The sequence below is a fragment of the Nanorana parkeri genome, unplaced genomic scaffold (genome assembly GCF_000935625.1).
Source record: "Nanorana parkeri isolate BGI_ZX_2015 unplaced genomic scaffold, ASM93562v1 scaffold42, whole genome shotgun sequence".
NCBI classification, from domain to species: Eukaryota; Metazoa; Chordata; class Amphibia; order Anura; family Dicroglossidae; genus Nanorana; species Nanorana parkeri.
The window spans coordinates 1,946,709-1,966,288 of NW_017306310.1; the positions used below are offsets into that span (position 1 = coordinate 1,946,709).

Sequence of the window (19,580 nt, forward strand, 5' to 3'; positions counted from 1 at the left end):
AACAGGTTCACAGGAGGGAGCTGGGTGTTCACCATGAGGTAGAATAACTCAGCAATGAGTCAAGGCTCTGACCAGCTTTATATACACAGGGAACCCAGGACCGCCCCCTGGCTGCCAGGGCAACCAGGAAGCCTCCCCAGTCAGGAGCCAATCGCAAGGCCGAGGTCAGTTGGTGAAAGCTGAAGTCCTCCCCCAGCCTGAGTAGCACCTGGGATGTGGGATGGCGCAGGCGCACTATGCGCGCGCTTCCGGGCATGCACGAGCGGCTCCGGAGCACGAGCAGCGGCCACACCAGCGCCAGATGCCCTGCCAGGAGGAGGAGCCTGTGCCCGATGCCCGAGCCGGCGAGCCTGGTGAGGAACGGCCCCCCTTGGTCCCTGACAGACACAGAGCAGCGCCCAGCGGGAGGAAAAAAATCAGGGATGCGCCGATGTATTGGCAGGAAAATGGCACTTTCGGCACTTAGCCAAAAGTGCCTTTTTCGGCCGATTTGTTTCGGCGTCCGATATATCGGTGCATCCCTAGAAAATAGCCGAAACAGCCAGCACATTATGGAACCTATGCTTACATGCATATTGTGCTGTTATAATTGACATTCCTAAAGTGCAACTCTACTTTTGCTGAGAAAAAAATATATCTTTCCCTGATCAGTTATTCACATACGTTGCAAGGGATGTGGCAAATATTATGGCACAGTCCTGCCTTCTGCTGTTCACACTAAACCTAAACCCTGAATTCCATTTGGTTTTTTCTTCAGTGATTTCCTGCTTCTTGAGTGAAACCAATTGCGTTAGAACTTATGTTTTAGTCTGATGGCCAAACGCCACCAACCAGAACAGCTCATTCAATTATGATGCTGGACATTCAGAATGAGAAGCCTTTCTGCTGACACAGAAGCACTGGGCTCTTGTGCGTTCAGCAGGAATCTACAGCCACTAAATCATTATAGGATTACCTCTCCAACTGTTCCCTGAACACTTTATGTGTCACATTACAGCTATATGATCAGTCCCAGTATTGTTATAGATTGTAAGCTCTCACGAGCAGGGTCCTTCTAATCCTTTTGTATAGATTGTATTGTAATGTTTCCCCATATGTTGTAAAGTGCTGTGCAAACTGTTGGCACTATGTAGATTCTGAATAACAACAACAACATGAAGAAAAATACTGCAGAAGTCCCTAGCTGTATACTCATTTCATGTCACTAACTCAAAGCATTGGTACAAGAGAGTCAACATGACAGTCAGGCAACTAGCAATTGCAGAAGGAGCGGTTCGTCTGCCTTGTTACATGCTTGAATGTGTGTCGTCAGGCCACAGGTTAACTTTAAAACAAGTACACAGATAAAAGTGTCAAGCTGCTAGGGAAGCAATAAGATCACTAAACACCAGTTGAATAATTAATAAAAGAAGTACCTAGTACGAAGATTCTTCATCAGAATGGCTTCTCATTCGAATTTCCAGTATCATACTATTTAAATGCCGCTCTCTTAAAGTGTATGACCATCAAAACTATGGTCATAAAGAGCACTGTCTATCAGAGTATGCCCCCAGCTATGTCGTTCCCCTTAAAAGTATGCCGTGTTAGATTTCCTATTGTCTAGCAGCCATAATTGCATACCACTGTGGTAAGCTGCTTTACATGGATTCAGCATCTCATAACAATGATACACAACATCTGGGTGTTAGAGAACAGCAGATTTATGGCAAAGTTCTTACAGCAGGAGAGATGGCTACAAAGAACGCCCTAATAAACATTGCCGATGACCTCTCTTTATTTTGACAGAACAATGCCACTAACCAGAAGTTGCTGACATTTCAATAGTTCTTTCAGTTATGATGTTGCACATTCAGAACGAGAACCTTTTGTGGTGAAACGTATAAGTGCTGGGATCTTCTACGTTCAGCACGAATTTTCAACTACAAAATATTAGTATAGAAGATTACCTCTCCATAAAAAGCGGAAACTGTTCCATGAAAACTTCATGTGTCGCCTTAACATCCAGGGCACAGTATTTCATGAGATTCTAAGTTGCCAAGAAGAAAAAAAACATGGGCTTAACATTACTCCAAAAAGATATAATAAAACAACTAAGGATTTTTCAAAAATATAGCCGCAATAACAGACTCTAAACCTGTACAAAAACAAGAAAAGACAAAAGTCCCGGGCTGTACCTTTAAATTGGCTCTGTGATAGATTCCATTAAAGGAGAAAAGGTTTCATTGCAAGAGCTACTTAGCTTTGATACTTATTAAACTGCAGTCTAGATAAGAATGAATCCACCATTTTTTATAATGTAATAATAAAATCAACACTATCATTGATACTGAAACAGTAAGTAAAGCAGGCCTCAAAATTTCCACTCGCCCCCTCGCAATTGGCGAGTGAAAATTGCGCGGGGGCGAGTGGAATGTCAGCGACACCGACGGGACCAGGGATGGGACACTACCGCCGCGGCGATCGCTCGCTCGCTTCCGTTCTCTCTTCTTTCTCGGCTGCTGCAGCTATAGAGCGGCTGAGAAGGAGAAGAGAGAACAGAAGCGAACGCTTGCCGTGGCGGTAGTGTTCCATCCAGAGCAGACCAGTCCGCCCATGGGTCAGACTAATCCAGAACGTTATTAATTTTAGTGCCCCACCCAATATGAGCGCAAGCAACGGGTATACTGAGTGGGGCAACTCAGACTAATAACGTCCAAAAGATGTGGACTGGGAGGGGGGCCTCTTTAAGACTGCTCTGACTTTAAGACTGCGGCGGCGGGGAGAAGTGAACAAGAAGCTCCACTGCCATTGTCTGCGCCCTCTTCGATTGGGCTCCTCGGCGGCCACAGCAGTTTCCTCCGCCCACCTCAGCTGCCATTGGTGGGAGAGGAAGACTGCCGAACCGAAGTTGGCCGGCTTCTGCTGCGCAGGAGAGAGAGCACCTGGAGCCGGCTGGACGTGCAGGAAACCTCGCTGCTCCCCCACCATCACCAGGAGAAGAAGAGGTCAAAGCAACTGGAAGTCCCTGTACTTTCTTTGTGACCTCTGTACTGCGTTACATACTGACCGCTGACCTCTGTACTGACCTCTGCACTGTGCGTCACATTGCTGACCTCTGCACTGCGCGTCACATTGCTGACCTCTGCACTGCGCGTCACATTGCTGGCCTCTGCATTCTGCATTGCACCACTGACTTCTGTACTGTGCGTTGTTACTGGTCTTTATACTCTGCGTCACACCGCTGACCTGGCGGAGTTAAGGCCGGTTCAGGGTAGGGGTTAGCTGGGGCAACTGGTGGCGAGTAAATTTTAAGGCCTGGCTAGTAGCTTAGGACTTGAAATTTTGAGCCCTGAGTAAAGTATATATTACTAGTACCTAAAGCACTCCAGCTACAATATCTGATGCAGGGTTATGATGAATGTAGCACAGCCTAGGGATATGATATTACTGCCCACCCATTTGGTTACAATGGTCTTTCATCACCTCTGTTGAAACTGAAGAGCCTTAATTTCAACTGGGAGAAGAAATGTAAGGGAAATAAAATATTCTTACCTGAAAGTCTGCTCTGATGTCTGCCATAGTTCCCTTTACAAACAGTTCCCTGCTTTCCTTTTCCAGAGGTGGCCCTCCAACATACAGAGCATGGACATCAGCAAGGTTGTTAATGCTGCTTATATTTACCCAGTCCCATGAATTGATCTGCAAAAATGTATACAATATTACACAAGTGCCTTTGACATGACGGGTGGATTATAAGGATACAGCTTCATTTATATGCTTGGGTAATGGAAACATTCACTGTTAACACCTAAATGTAATAGACCTAGGGGACTCAAGTAAGTTTACACATACAGAACCTCTTTAATTTTGTTTTGCTTTTTCTCTAGCTATTTGAGAGCTGCACTGGGCTCATTAATGTAGCCTAGCATCAGATGCATTTTGTTATGTTAAGGTGACACTAAGCTCAGGAGTTAAATCTTAAAAATGCATTAAAGTACCTTAAGTATTAACAGAAATGTATCTTATTTGTGTATCACTTGGCTGTAGATCCTCAAATCATCTCTGAATTGGTGCTGGTACTGTCCTTCCTTCTGCAGGGTGGCTATTGTTGTTCCTCATGGTCCCGATGTGTGTTGTAAAGTAGTCACCACGCCAAGCTTTCTCCTGTGACGGACTATAATCTCAATAGAGATTAATAAACTAAACATGAGATTATAGTCCATCACAGGAGCAAGCTTGGAGCAGTGACTACTTTACAAAACACACAGGGACAATGAGGAACAAATGTAGCCACCCTCCAGAAGGAAGGACAGTGTCAACACCAATTCAAAGATAATTTGAGGATCTACAGCCGAGTGATACACAAATAAGGTACAGTTTTGTTAATAGTTAGGGTACTTGAATGCATTTTTTAATATTTGACTCCTGAGTCTAGTGTCACATTAACTGCATGCATGTAAAAGCCAAACTTCAGCCTTAATTTAACTAAATGCTTGTTCTTTGTTTCCTTTTACAGAACAAAAAGGTTTGCATGCATTACTCACCCACTACACAATTGCTGCCCTTTGTCTCCACCTCCAAATATGATGGCTACTCCCCTAACACGATGAATGACACCCATCATCATTTAACCACTTCCTGTGAATGCAGGGGGTCAATGACATACCCTCTGGGGGGCATCATCACACAGCCTGGACTTACAGTACAATGCTACATAAACTGGTCCTCTCAGATCACAGTATGACCACTGTTCTATGCAGCATTTGGGGCCACCCATCACTGTGGTTCAAGAAGAAGGGCCTTTCTCATCACATAACCAGCTAGAAAACAGCTCGTACTAAGTTATATATGATTAACAAATATACATACGCTCCCTTGCTGACTCCTTGCTATGTAAGCTCCAGTGCCAGAGCCAACCCAGGTAAATAGGTGGATAACAACACTGCTCCTGACGATGTTTGGGCCTGGTTATTGGATGCAAAGGACTAAGAGCTGTCACATGGGGAGGTGGCATGCTCCCCCATGTGCGGTAAAAACTCCAATGGACTGGGTTGGCAGCAAAACAGAAATAATAGCTGAGTATACCTTGTTGGGGAGGGGGTGGGCTCTTAGCAGAAACTGTACATTTACCCTGAATTGGCAAATGTTTAAGTGAAACACTTACAGGTATTCATTACCTCCATGAGCTTCCCAAAATAATTTCTTTCTTCCCATCATATCATCATCTTTGCCGGCAGTCAGAGTTGGCATTTATTTTGTGGACTGAGATGCTAGCACACAGATGTCACAATCATGTAAACCTCCTTGCCTACACAACAGCCTTCATGTTCTGGGCTTTGTAAGCATGCTGCTTCTCACAGCTACCTCCATGTTGCCTTTCACTATGAAACCAGTCACAATGTTACTATATCAATGCAAGTTCCACTAAGTGATTAGTGGGAAAGGGGAGACTGAGGAAATGCCCCCTCCACAGTCTGCATCTGACTAATGGCTTCCTACTCTACAATTGAATCTCTGCAAGGTACAATTTAAAGCCCAACTCAGTACTCCGGGCTCCCCCTCAAAACTGCCCCCCCCTTGTGTGCCCTACTGGCAGCATTTTATGCTTTTTGAGCCTAATACTTACTATTTTCCAAAGTCTTTAAGCCAGTCATGTAAAGCCACAGGGTCCTCTATTCCAATTCACCTTTTCTCTAGCCAGGGCAGTACACTGTAAATGCCCTCTGTGTTCCATTGGGGAGATTTCCCTTCACTTCTTGTCTAATAATCATAACAGGAACTGAATGGAAATTCCCCCAAAGTGAGGGAGCTCCCTGGTGGTCATCAGAAATAGTGTCCCCACGGGAAGATTTCTCATGTATTCCTGTTCTGGTGACAACCCAAAATTTGGTATTTTCTTTCACTTTTAGTGATAGCGGTCACCAGGAGAAATAGGGACGGGGAATCTCCATAACGCGGACCCTGACACCAATAAAAACCTGAAAGTGGTTATTATCTTTTCTCTACAAAAAAAATGTTTTGGCTTCAGTTGCACTTTAAACCTTTAGCTACCAGCAACGTATGCCGTATGTCGCTGGCAGCTTGCCCCTCTAAACAGACTCCTGGTGGCTACTCTGTTCAGCATCACATTGAATGTTAGTATTATTCAGTAGTTTTTTTTAAACACTGCCTGGGGACTTTAAGATTTAAGAATGTGTCTCTGAATTGAGTTTTAAGTGTGTAACAGACTTACAGCTGGGCCATCATACTTGTGTCGAGTTTTCATAATGTGTTGCTTGACCTCCTGCAATCCTTTTTTCTTCCCATATTTACTGGCCATCCACAAACTGCGCTGAAATCCTGTCAGGCCTGAGATAGCCATGTGTATGCTCATTGTGTCCATGAAACGCATCTTTGAGCCCTGAGCAAAACAAAATTTGTTTTAGTCACCAATGTATTTTAATCCAACGTATTATACTACATCGCTGACAAAAATGAATTGTTGGTACATGATATGCAACAATCATCTGATCACGGCAAGTAATCAACCTTGGAAAAGAATAGGATCCACTCTACTTAGTCATGTCTTCAAGCCTCACCTGCAAAATTCTTTAACCCACCAAATTTACAGTATGTAATCTATTTTCATGTGATGTTTCTAACATAGATAACCTTCTATCCATCAAGATGGTACAGGAAGATTGTACACAATTTTAACACAGAGATGGAAAAAAAATCCTTCTTGGTAGCACAGGAGCAGCCCAATCAATTCCCTGTTTAAAACATAATCCCATGTTATCCTTTAATAATTATATTTGTAGAAATTACTAGCTGTGAGAAAACCAACCATCATCTTTTGTCATTACTACTTTATCAGGAGAACCTGAAAATCTTTGTTGAATCCCCAGGGTACCAGGTGTATATAGCACTCACTGTAGCCAACACTCCCTCTTCATTCCCCTTCTATAGTTTTGTAGTATCCAAGTCCTTTTAGTAGTTTGTGGTTCTACACTATCATTGGTTTTGCTGTCCTTTACGACTAATGCTTCTCTCACTGATATGTTTGTTGCTTTGAAGTCCTAGTCACTGTTCATACTAGACAGGTGCCCTGACTGTGGTGAAAGCACTAGATGGTAAGAAAACATCCGGATATACTGTAAGCTTAGTGACAACAGAGCACGCTTCATCTTGTCTGTCCACCCCCGGATGCTTCCAATCTCCTTTCTTGATGTAAATGATGAAACTCCTCCCTTTGAAAATAAGAGTATGAAGGGAAACTGTTGTAAAAGCCAATCTGCCGGCACAAGTGTGCTGAGATTGCGGGCTGCGGATAGAGACCCCAATGGGAACTGTGCTAGAAGAATGAATAGTACTCAACTGTGCCCAAATTTGCTATCATGGGGAGAGAGACTAGCTGACATCTTGTGTTGTTGTGAATGAGGTCTGAGTGACAGCAAGGAGAGGGAGCGATGACAACGTTCATCTCTGGCAGCAGGCTGGAGACGATCACTGCCACCTCTCCCTGCTGTCACACAGACCTCATTAGAGATTCATCTGCTGGTGAGCAGCATGGTCGAACCATGTCGGGGGAAGGGGAGCATCAGCATCCAGGGCACCTAACAAAATGGGACAGCACTTTTTTCCTTAGGGGACAGGAGGAACAAATGATCTTTCTGGTGAGACTTCTTCTTTAAAGAACCCCCTTGCTGAACTGACCTAAAATGTCCTACACTTTTTCTTTCTAGTCTGCACTTGCTTGCACTTTTCGCAAAATCATTTTTTGTAGGACACATAGTAGATGCAGACGTATTGGCCAAATCTCAGGTAGGCAGGGTGCAGAAGAACCAGATGTGTTTCTTCTATATAAATGCAAATTTTCCAAAAACATTATATATTTTATTTTCTGCACATGAATAAAAAATAGTTACAGAACACACCTTTATAAAGTACTGTTCCTTAATGTATGCTCTGTCAAAGCTGACATTGTGGCCCACCACTAATCTCTCAGACCAGTTGTTCTTGTTCATAATGTTCGACTTTAGTGATGTCTCAAGTGGGATGAGATCAGACAATGAGATTTCATTAGACCATGTGTATCGATCTTCAATTAACCTCTCACTACACCAAGAGTACCTAAAAAAAAAAAGAAAGAATATGTAATCACAGTCATTTGCATAAAATCTAGATTTAGCTACAAACTTTGCCTTACCAGCATTGGGGAGAGACTGCCACAGCTAGAGTTGGGCACTGTCCCTCAGACATGCAGACCTCTACATCAAACACCAGAGCTCTTTCATCTGGGAAGTCAACCTTCTCTGTTCCTCCTTCTTTTGTATACTTAGTCCATCCAGTCTGCCAGGCCCATTTTTGGGGTAGGTCTGGTATCTGACATTGTAATAGATCATTAGCTGCTTCCAAGTATGGAAAATTTTGTTTCTGAGCTAGAATTCTGAAATGTTCGTCAATGTTATTGCCATACATCCTGGGTAGTTCCAATTCCACATCCTGGATTGTAGATGTCTCTTGAGCCCACAGCCCATGATTCTGCAAATGATCCTTGCTTTTCTGAATGTTTTCTTCAGAGTAATGTGCTTGTTTACCCCGGAATATTTGTTCATGGAGGTCTTTGGAGAGCATCTGTATATTAAGTGGATTCGTACGCCTCTGTTGAGCTTCCGGTGTGCTATCTTCACTTGGTAAATGTGATGCCATTGAACACATGCGGCATTTCAAGCCTTTCATCTTCCAGTAGCTAATTAGATACAAGTTTTTCCTTAGCAATCTGTTCATTTTGCCTGCTGCACAGAAAAAGTAACTCATGGAATCCAGTGAAAAAAAACAACTTGTATGGTAACTATTTTATGTGAAAAGTATAGTTACCCCCCCTGGCTAGCTCCCCTGAACACAATAAGCCACCTTCTTCTGATCCAGGCACATGCTTGGCTAAATCCAAGGACCATGGCATGCCACAACCCTCTAAGCCTCACAGCTGTACATTTACTCCCCATAGACTTCTACTGAGCCATCTCCCAATACACTCAGGAAGAAGACCCCACAACAGTCTATGGGGATAAACTGCAGGAGGTATGGCCAGTGGAAAGAACATTTCAGACATGCGTTGTAAGGATTGCAGGGGACCATAACCATTGGATTTAAGCAGATTTCACTCCTCCAGTTTCCTACGATACGACCTACATAGAGGAGATGTCTGATGACAGATTCTTTATATGCCTTAATGGGAAACTAATTTTCATATAGAAGAAAAGAAGAGAGATCTAGGGGTAATGGATACCTTTCAGAAAACTCTCATGGAGAGAGAAACACGTTAGAACATTTGTGGTATCATTTGTTATGCGGGGCATACATAGTACAGGCCAGGACTATTCAATGTATACCATTGTTCAGGGTGCAGTAGTGCAGAGTACATATCATAGGGCCCCTCACATTGCTGCTTTGCAGCTGACCAAATGCTTTTTCAATTGACTTTTGCTGAGGGAGCCAGGCCAAAAATTGTCATCTATTGTTATCTTAGTGGCTGGGCCAGCACAGACAGTAATTAGACTTTCCCTGAAGAGGAGAGGGCTATCACATGAAGGAAAGGCTAAGAAACATACTTTCCCGAGGTAGCCAAATTTCCTAGCATGTTAAAGCAGAACCACAACTTTCTATCCTTTACAGCCAAGGAAGGCACCATCTTGGCCTCTATTTGGATTGCAGTTGCCATAGAGCTGCACATGTGATCAGCTATGACCCCAGCCATTCAAGGGGTTTGAAAGTTGTGGGTGAGAGCTGAAATAAACAAACACACAAGACAACCTTGATAGTTGACATGCCTTAAAAGTAACTGTGTATCAGAATCAGTGAATACATATTTTAACTTTTTGATAGGAAAACATTTTAAGTTCGCATTGCCAGTGCTTGCCTATTAATTCTGTGCATTTTAAGTGACTCTTTAATACAATGTGTCGTGTAAAAGATAATAACAGATAACGTTCGGTATGCAGTGCTAAGAAGGTGAAGAATCATTCACATTAGCACAAACTACCTCAGAGTTCTAATGTACAGATATTTGACATTTCTAGTTTGCTAAGCAGCATCTACACACAGCACCCCCTGTGCAGCCCTGACTCCATCCACCCACGTGCTCCCTGTCCTTGTCCCGCTGATCTTCCGTGTTTACCTCAATCTCCGCCGAGGCCTGTGAAGCCGAGGGAACCAACAAACAATTTAGCAGCCGGCAAAACCGAACAGAATGGCTGAAGTCACCACATGAGACGATCGACTCTTTTCCTCCATCGAATTATCCGTGTTAGCAGCTTTTCTGGCCTGTAGGAAGTAAAAGGAAATTGAATGACGTTTCTAATATTGAGTGGTGACATCTACAGGCGGTGCTCGGCGGTTATTTATTTCTAGTATTGTTACCACGTTAGTCTTACGAAGGGCCGCGTGGCCTAATGGATAAGGCGTCTGACTTCGGATCAGAAGATTGCAGGTTCGAGTCCTGCCGCGGTCGTTTTTTTTTTTCTTTTCTTTATTGGCTTCTGTATTTGGTATTATGTTTACGGTTAAATGGGGATCACCCAAAGTTACCGTTTCTGTTATTATGTTTATGTGTTTAGACATTCATATAACGACCATAATTATAAAAATCCTGCCTTCCTTTATTGAAATATAATTTAAAGCATTGTGGAAACCTGTGAGAGTAACAGGTACATTGCCCTTTATTACTTCCTTCTAAAAACGATAGTTGCCTGGCTGTCATGCGGCTGCAATGGAAGAAAAGGCAACCAAATTACTGACCTGCTTAAAGCAGACCTTGGCTCCCAAATAGAGTTTTCCTGATCCTATCCTGACATAGAATGTTGTAATGGTTTGTAAACTCTTCTATCATGTATTTCTGCTGATAATGGGAACAATTATGTGACTAGTATCTATTCAGCAAAGGAGCTGATCTATGCTTGGGGACCTACAGACGGTTACACTGGACCTTATATGCACGTTACGGTGCGTTATGGTAACGCCTGTGTTACCACACCACAACAGTGTGAATGGACCCTTAGGGAGGGTACAGAAGGTGGAAGAGCTTACAATCCAATATATATATATTAAATTACACATTTTTTGTATTGGTAATTCGCCATGATTGATAATTCAATATATTTCGCAACATGCTATTATAACAATTGAGGTAGGTCTAAATTCTGTCACTAAAACTTCCTACACTGAAAACTTTAACATGTTAATGTAATTTCAAACGTTGATCCAATCTTTTTAATCTGCAGCTTGGGTGAAAATAATACCTGGAGATCCTGTCACGAATGTGCTTGTTCAGGCACTTCCTGTTATCAGGTGACAACTTTTGCTTAATTGTGCCCCTATGATGTCACCCTGTGACGTTCCCTTGGTGAAAGCTACAGCTGGCCATGCCAACATACTCACTGCTCATGCATGGCCACCACCAGTATTATTGGTAATTCAGTCCAGAGCAATGACACTGGAGCGAGAATATGTAGACAGGAAGTGGCTAAAAGAAGCTGGAGAAGAACAGCAACATTGACTTGAAATAAGAAGGATAAAAAGGGCAAAACGGTATTTTAGGGAAAAAATTGCAATTGTTTATGATAATGCATTAACAAACTGAATGTCACCTTATTTGGGTTTACATCTAGTTTAAGAAACAAATGTGGCAGGATAGGAATGAACTGCCTGGCAACATATTTGGTGAGATATTTTTAATGGTAAACAATGTGCGGGTAAAATGGGGTCTAGATAAGGGCACAGAGTAGCATGTATATGGCTAGAGGCCGAAGTGATACAAATGGATTGAAGGACGGGATGAGAGGACATAGAGTGGCACAGGTGCTGAATGTCCAGTGCACAGGTGCTCACTCCAGGTGGAAGGCTCTGGATGTGAACTGATTATGAGCTGCTCATGGAAACCAATGAAGATATGACTGAAGGTCAGGATGAAGATGTCGCCAAAGAGCAGACTGCAAAAAGTACTGCAGGGGCAAGGTGCAGCCTGGAGCAGTAGCTGGCAGGAACACAGGAGCAAGCACAGGCTGGAAGTGTAGTCTGAGATGAAGCTGAAGTCAGTAACCATGAAGACAGACAGCAGGCAGGGTAACAAGCAGAATCATGGTCAGGATGGAGGCCAAGGTCACACCAAGGAATCAGTAGAGGCAAGCCGTAGTCAGGAACTAGCTGGGTCAACACCAGGAAAGCAAGTCCAAGACAGGCTGTGTAAGCAACAGGCAGGCAAACAAAGACAGGTCCACAAGCAAGCCAGGTCATCAGTGGTTAGGCAGAGTAATTGCAGTCCAAAGGCAAGCCGAGTCAATAACAGGAAGAGTAGAGACAGATCCAATGGTAAGCCAGATCACCAATGGATTAGCAGATACCAGTAACAGGTTCATGTAATAACTGAAGAAAATCATAAGAATATTCAAATTCCTAGTTCAGATCTGCTCCTTAAATAGGCCTTCTGGTGCTAAGGATGCGTCCATGCAGCGTGCCCGCGTGAATTAGTTTATGTCAGAGTATGCAAATGTGCGTGTCATCTTCTGATCATGCTAAAGGTGCCCATACACTGCACGATTCTAGTACGAGAATCGCGGGAAATCCCGCGATCGTACGAGAATCGTGCAGTGTATGAAAGGCGTGCGACTGTTTCTAATGTACGGTCGCACGACTTTTGTATATCGAGCATGTTGGAAAACCAGCCGAGAATCGGACGTTTTTCGGCTGGTTTTTAACATGATCGAGAGATCACTGCCGAACGGCCGGTGTGCGCACGCGCACACTGCCCGTTCAGCATTGCAGTCATGGGAAGCTCGTCCCTCAGGGGGGTGGGCTTGCGATGATCGCAGGTACGATCTGCCTGTCCAAGATGGGCAGATCGTCCGTTTTTTTTATTACTTTACAACCCTCGCAAGACAAAAGTCTTGCGAGGGTTGTAAAGTGTATGGGCACCTTAACACAGAGGGACTTACGTTACTCTGCAACATGCCCAGTAAACCTGGGTAGGGGAAGCTTTGTGACACCCTCCCCTTCTCCTACAATGCAGTGCTTGGTGACATGTTCAAAATACTAAGGAGACAAATAGAGCATCCACCTCCATCAGCTCTTAGGCACTATAAACAATATACGCAGAAACATGTCAGGATTTATACTATTTTTTAATAAGAAATAAAGACTCTACAGCACCAAAAGTGTTTTCACAAAACAGTTATTATTTTATACCCCATAGTTTACAATCAAGTAGTATTAAACTCTCAAATTTCTTTCAAAAATGAATCCAGGCAACTATACATCGGCCCAGCAAAGTATTTCTTTAAATTATTGCCCAAGCATTTACAGTCATCGTGTTTCTAAACAGCTGACGCCGATTCTCTCAGCTCAGCTTTCCTGAATTTCCTGTTCTGTAGTACAAGATCACAAGGGAAAGCGCAGTGTCCAGCAGCTGTCCATCTACTAGTTTGGAGAAGGGGGAAGGAGGAGGGAGGAAGTTGAAGGGAGAGTTGGGGGGATTAGCTTGCCTTGCAGTACCTGTGTATTTGTAGAGACACCCACAGCTTACTAGCACACACAAGGGAAAGGAACCACCCTAAAACAGGAAATCAGGACCACTTTAGTATTTATGAACATGGCTAACATGTTCTTATTAAAAAGGATGCCGTGTGCTTTGCCAGTCTACCCGTTTCCAGTGCCTGATCTCAGGTGGAGACTGTTGCCTCCTGTTTTTCCTGTTCTGCTGTCTTTCCAGGGTCTGACGAAGCTGCTGCAGTTTTCTCAGGAGCTCCCAGTTGTGATGGAGAAGCTCGGATTGGGTTCTCTGCGCTTCCCACTGTTGTCTCTCAGCATGCTCAAAGTCTTGCTGTACACTTTGCAATTCTTTCTCCAGTTCCTGAAACCTGCAAGGTCAAAGCAGCAAATAGTGGATGAACTACAAATCAGGTGTCCAGCAACTGGATAGTTAGTAAGCAGAATAATAAAGCTTTTACAAAGAATTATTGAAATTGGAACAGCAAACAGACACTTGTTTTCACAGAGCATCCTTGTATTCTAATAGTGATGGTGGAATCGGGTGGTAAAGCAGGTTGACTGGAGAATAGACTGGTGAATTGTGCATGTTTGCAATCATATACATAAAGAAGGGAATTTATCAAAACTGGAGCAGACTAAATCTGGAGCAGCTGTGCACAGTAACCAATCAGCTTCTCTCTCATTTTCAAATCTTAAAGGAGAACTATGAGGTGAGTGCTTTTCACTCACCTCATAGTTCTAGCCGACCTGTGACAATGAGACTGTTACAGGTCGGATCAGTAGATCGGGAGGTGAGCGAACACATACCGGCGTTCGCTCACCTCTCGATCCTGTCACGGCAGAGAGCCGTGACAGGGGAGGGGCTGGATTTCCCCCTCTCTGCTCCGATCCGCCAGCGCTGACTTGGGGAAAAGCTTTAACCCCATAGTTCTCCTTTAACTGAACAAACTGAAGAGAGAAGCTGATTGGTTGCCATGCACAGCTGCTCCAGATTTTGTCTGCTCCAGTTTTGATTAATTCCCCTCAAAGTGTCTGGAGAACCAAGCAATTCATGAATCATGATTGTATGGATTTATAGCATTTAAAAAAAATCATACAAATCAGATCACAGAGAGCTACAATGAAATGTAGACTCAATTCCCCAGGAAGGCCCCTTCCCTTCTTGTGTATCATAGCCCTATAATTGCATGGTATGGCTCTTGAACTGTGGCCAGCAGGCCTAGAAGGCCAATAAGAAAGCTTTTGGTTAAGTGAGCCCCCTCACTATAAACCCCCTGCCCCTGTCCTCTGCACAGAGCAGCCTTCGTGTCAGTGTACTGGAAGCTGCTCTAGGGAAAGCTGTTACTATAATCTGTACTCATAGGAAGCTGTACTCTAACTTCAATTGCTAGCTCATTTGGCAATGAACCCCTTTGCCGCCTATTTTGTTCTTATTATCGCAGTCTTTCATTACACTTTGTGGTTGATTTTAAGTCATTGGTCACTTTTGAAAAAAAAAGTAAAAGAACAGTGTGCACTGCTTACATTCAACACACCCCCTATCCACGGGCGTATCTGCCGCGAGGCAAACAAGGCGTTTGCCTGGAGCGGCAGATTCGCTGAGGGCGGCGTTGCTGCCTTGCCTAGGTCAAAGCTGCACATCCTCCCCCCCGGACTGACCCGCCGATTCCCGTAGATGGCATCACCCACCTCTGTATAGTGCGCTCTATCCCCCAGCACCACCACACAGAGCAGCAACCGGTATCTAGCACACAGCGCCGCTGCTAGGTAAATACACCGCTGCCCCTATCGCTAAAAATAAAATGAAAATGATATGTACACCAGCTAGGGCTGTTATTCCTAATTACATTTGTCCTCCTGTTGACAGATTTTACACTACTGTATCCTCTACAGGGAGTGAATCAAAGTCTTTAAGTAAAGCCTCAGCCTTTACTTTTTTTCTCTAGTAAACTTAGACCTAGGCTTTCTATTTAAAATTGTCCCGCTGCTTTCCAGTTTTGCACTGCTGTCATCTGTGGTCTCCTAATTTTTGTAGTAAAACCCCTGCATGTGCTTTCCCCACTTCAGGCGGCAGGCCCCTGATGCGTTTATACCAAGAACACAGCTGCGGCTACAGCGGTGTCCCTAGTACCATTGTAATCAGCCAGCGATGGCTGTTCAGATACAAGCGATCCAGCGGCTTTACAGCCGCCCGATCCTTTGTACAAAGCGGCAGTGTGTTTAGAACAAAAATTCAAAATCCCCAAAATTTCAATCACTGTGAACTCTAATGGGTCTATTCACGAAGCTGCCGAAGGATCTGGCAGTAGTTACGGCTGATCCTTCGGCTAGCTTCGGCCCCAGATTCACAATAGCCCGTAAATGGGAACATTTCTTTTTTTTTTCTATTCTGACATCGCTCGTGTCAGAATAAAGAAAAAAAAGACACAGCAGTGTTTCTCTCCTGGGCGGCCGGGATCGGGAGGCTCCTAGAGCGCCCCGGGAGAGTTTTTTTTTTTCTTCTTTTCTTTTTTACAGCAGCAGAGTGGCCGGACAATAGGAAACTATTGGGCGGAGCTAGCTGTCACTGCTAGCTCCGCACAATCGTTTTCTATTTACTTTTTTTAACCTTTTTTACCTGTTTTTCTGTTCTGCTCGGTGCCTCTGAGGGACCGAGCAGAACAGCCGAGCCGAATGCCGCTCAGCGGCATTCGGCTATTCACTCACTGCTGTTCAGCATCTTTATGAATAGCCAGAACAGCAGTGAGCAGCCTGCCGGAGGTTCGGCTCAGCCGATCCAGATGTTGGATAATGCTGATGCCAGTTCTAGTCCCCCCTTACCGTGTCAAATAAAGACGTGTCATGTTCTCCATCACGGCATTGAGAGTTAAAGCCTCCTGATGATAACCTTTTCTTAGTTCTTCTTCCAGAAGGTCCACCTTACTTTGATCAATCGCCGAGCTCTTGAACTTCTCTCTTGACCTAAACAGGTCTAGAAAAATATATATAAATGCCATACATTGAAAATACTTAAAAAAACTAGTTGCAAAATGCTGCAATTATTTTTTTATTAAATCCAACAAATAATATTTCAGTTAACATTTTAATTGAAGAAATAAAGAATAATATACGTCTCATAGGGTAATCCCAGTTCTATGTATAAATTGCAAAAATTCATCATAAATAAATGAATATAACAATTAAATCTAATAGTTATAATATCCACTATGACATGTCCCCTTTAAAAAACAATCCATAAGAGTTAAGGCATACAAATTCCCAACAATACCAATCAAAAGCTACTGCAACAAAATAAGATTTTAGTGGAAATAAGTGCAAACTATGGAATCACTGTAAATTGTATAGAAATATTGTACAACAAATACTAACATGTCCAGGGAGCTATAAGTGAAGTACAGCGAGTGTGCAGCAAATTTAGCTATTTAAATGTGCATACAATTATAGTGTTGGAAAATATTGAAAAATAGGAAAGAAGCAACATCAAAAGGCAAGACAATCCTTCACTGAATATTGGACCTGGAGAGGATGGGATTGAGACTCATAGACAGTACTGCTGAATCACTAATTCAATCCACTTCAGTAATAGCTTCTGCCTGCATTATGCCTTTACTTGAACAATAGTAGCCTTAAAGGGTTTCTAAACCCTCATGTTTTTTGCATATATCTACTGCTTGTTAGCAGTAGATATATGAAAAAAGTTTTAAAAAAAACAAAAACGCATTAAAAGCGGTTTAAACTTAACTGTGTCTTCCCCGCGCACTCCTGTCCGAAAATGTGAAAATTCTCGGGCGGCCGCAAAGCATCTTGGAGCGGGCGCATGTGCAGTTCGGATTTTCGGTCGAGACGCAAGGAGAGACACAAGGTAAGTATATGGATGGCTATCACCCGCATGCAGACACCGTGGTACAGGAAGTACCAGCAAGGACAGAGGAGTCAGCGATGGATCGGAGACCCGCCGCAGCACTGGAGAAAAGGCTGAAACCGTCAAGGAAAGAAGAAGAAGATCGGATTAAGAAACATAATTTAAGGTAAGTGCTTTAATTAACATTGGGGGGAGGGAAAAAATGTCTGGCTTTAATGTCACTTTAAATGCCTGCTCAGGAAATACACTTTTGCCTTACCATTTGGTACTTTGCATTGGTAAACTGTCAATAGTGGGGCTAGCCTGAGGCATGGTAGAGAACTGCTACATAGATACATACCTCATATTTAATGAGCTTAAAATAGATCACATAAAGGTAGGGAATTCAGAAAAAGGTGGTATAATAAACAGAATGACCACAAGATGGCAGTATATAAACCAACTATACCACACACCTTATACTGGACATTTACTATATGAATACCCAATTCAAAGTAATATGAATATTAAACATGACTATGCATTGTATCATATTTTCATACAATAGCTGTAGCACCACAATCCCATCTTGGGTTTTCTAAGGGTTTTGTGTGGGAAGATTATTCAGCTGAAGGAGAAGCATCCATCATTAAATTTACATTGTGCTGTACAATTTCCGAAGTTGTTCAAAGAAAAAAAAAAAAGAAACTTGTCACCTAAAGGGAACCTGTTCTGTGGGAAACCTGGATGTTGCTATTGCAGAACTACATTGTTAGTTGCTTGGCTATCACTCTGATCCTGACTTTAACTCATTCAGAACCAGTGGCCTTGAACAAGTATGCAGCAAAGGAAGTCAATTTAAAGTTAGAACTTCTGATCTTCAAGTTAATTATTCATAAAGATTTGAAGCCATTGGATAAGCAAGATGACCAGACACCAAGTACTTTCAGAAGGAGAAGTCAACAAGGACAGCCTCCGTGTTTCTATCACCACAGGTCTAAACCCATGTAAACCAGTGTCAAACCTATAAGATTCAGGCTGAGCATATGATGAGTATAATTGCTAAGCAGATATTAGCTTTAGTAAAAATGCATGTCAAAACATTCAGTACATTCAGAGATACAGAAAACAAAAGATTTATACTCCTTTTCCTGTTAAAGTTGGGCCTGGCTTCATACTCTTCACCTCCTAATCTTCTCAATTGGTTAGTGAGGCTGCCCATTGCTAGGGAGACCTATAGGGAGGCTTGTGAAGCAGGAATAGGTAAGGCCAAGCTGGACAGAAAAAGTCCAGACTTGCATCTCACTTCAGCAGCATACATCCCTGATCTACTTATCATTATGAAATGTAGTTTACACTGAAAGTCATTTACACGAATACATTTACTCATCATATATTTCATTTGAATTGTCTAGGATTGGAACAGATTTACTTTCAAGGTTACCTGTATTATGGTGGCTGAAATCAATGAGTTGTCTTTTACTGTAAGATTTCATCATCTCTGTTTTCTGCCAAATAAAAAAAAAGGTTAATCAACTATTGACTTCCAACCCCAGTGACCACTAGTCACAAGGACAAGACACGTAGGGAATTCTCTTCAACAAGGACATAGACAGCAATAAAACCATGACTGGCGTTTGGTTGAAATTCTAGTGTAAGTTTACTACGGTAGTTGCTCAAATATGGTAATTTGTACCTCGCTGTACATTGCAAGTACCTCCAAACGCCTACATACATCTTTACATCATTTCCAAACCATAACGTTCCAAAATGCTGTGTTATGCACACAAAGATTGGATGGTTGCTTGCTGGTCCTTCTCTTCTCCTTCTGCACAGTTCAGCATTAAATTGTGAGCTACAGAGGTGGTACAGGACATAACCACAAAATCTCTGGATGGAATTTACATAACAGAGCATTTTTAAGCAGAACTCCGGGCACAAATTTTATTAACCCTTACAGTTGGACTACCGCTGCACTGCAAGGGTTAACTGCTCATTTTTGTCAAGTTAAAAAAGTTATACTCATCCGATTCTTGGAGCCGGCTGGCTCTTAGACAGGTCCCTTCCACCTTGCTTCCCCTCTGCTGCAGTGGTCTAAGGTCCCTGAGTCATGTGTATAGAATGTGAGGACGCTGAGGGACATACCATCGCTGCAGTGTAGGAGGAAGCACTAGGACAGCCAGCTCCAAGGATCGGGTGAGTATAACTTTTTTTTAACTGGGACAAAAAGGAGCAC

At 43.1% G+C, this 19,580-nt stretch overlaps 1 protein-coding gene and 1 non-coding gene across 2 annotated transcripts in view; one reads left to right on the forward strand and one right to left on the reverse strand.

Annotated features, from left to right (window-relative positions):
- The window catches only part of POLG (DNA polymerase gamma, catalytic subunit), a 46,026-nt gene extending 37,278 nt beyond the window's left edge, over nt 1–8,748 (reverse strand). Inside the window, exons 1-5 of the mRNA XM_018571894.1 lie at nt 8,168–8,748; nt 7,896–8,091; nt 6,212–6,379; nt 3,532–3,678; nt 1,947–2,026 (exon numbers count right to left, since the gene is read on the reverse strand). Of these exons, the coding sequence (XP_018427396.1) occupies nt 1,947–2,026; nt 3,532–3,678; nt 6,212–6,379; nt 7,896–8,091; nt 8,168–8,748 (1,172 nt within the window). The remainder of the gene's footprint in view (nt 1–1,946; nt 2,027–3,531; nt 3,679–6,211; nt 6,380–7,895; nt 8,092–8,167) is intronic.
- A 1,650-nt stretch (nt 8,749–10,398) lies between these two features.
- TRNAR-UCG lies at nt 10,399–10,471 on the forward strand. Its single transcript has one exon. It is a non-coding gene; the product is annotated as a tRNA-Arg (tRNA).
- The last annotated feature ends 9,109 nt before the right edge of the window (nt 10,472–19,580 follow it).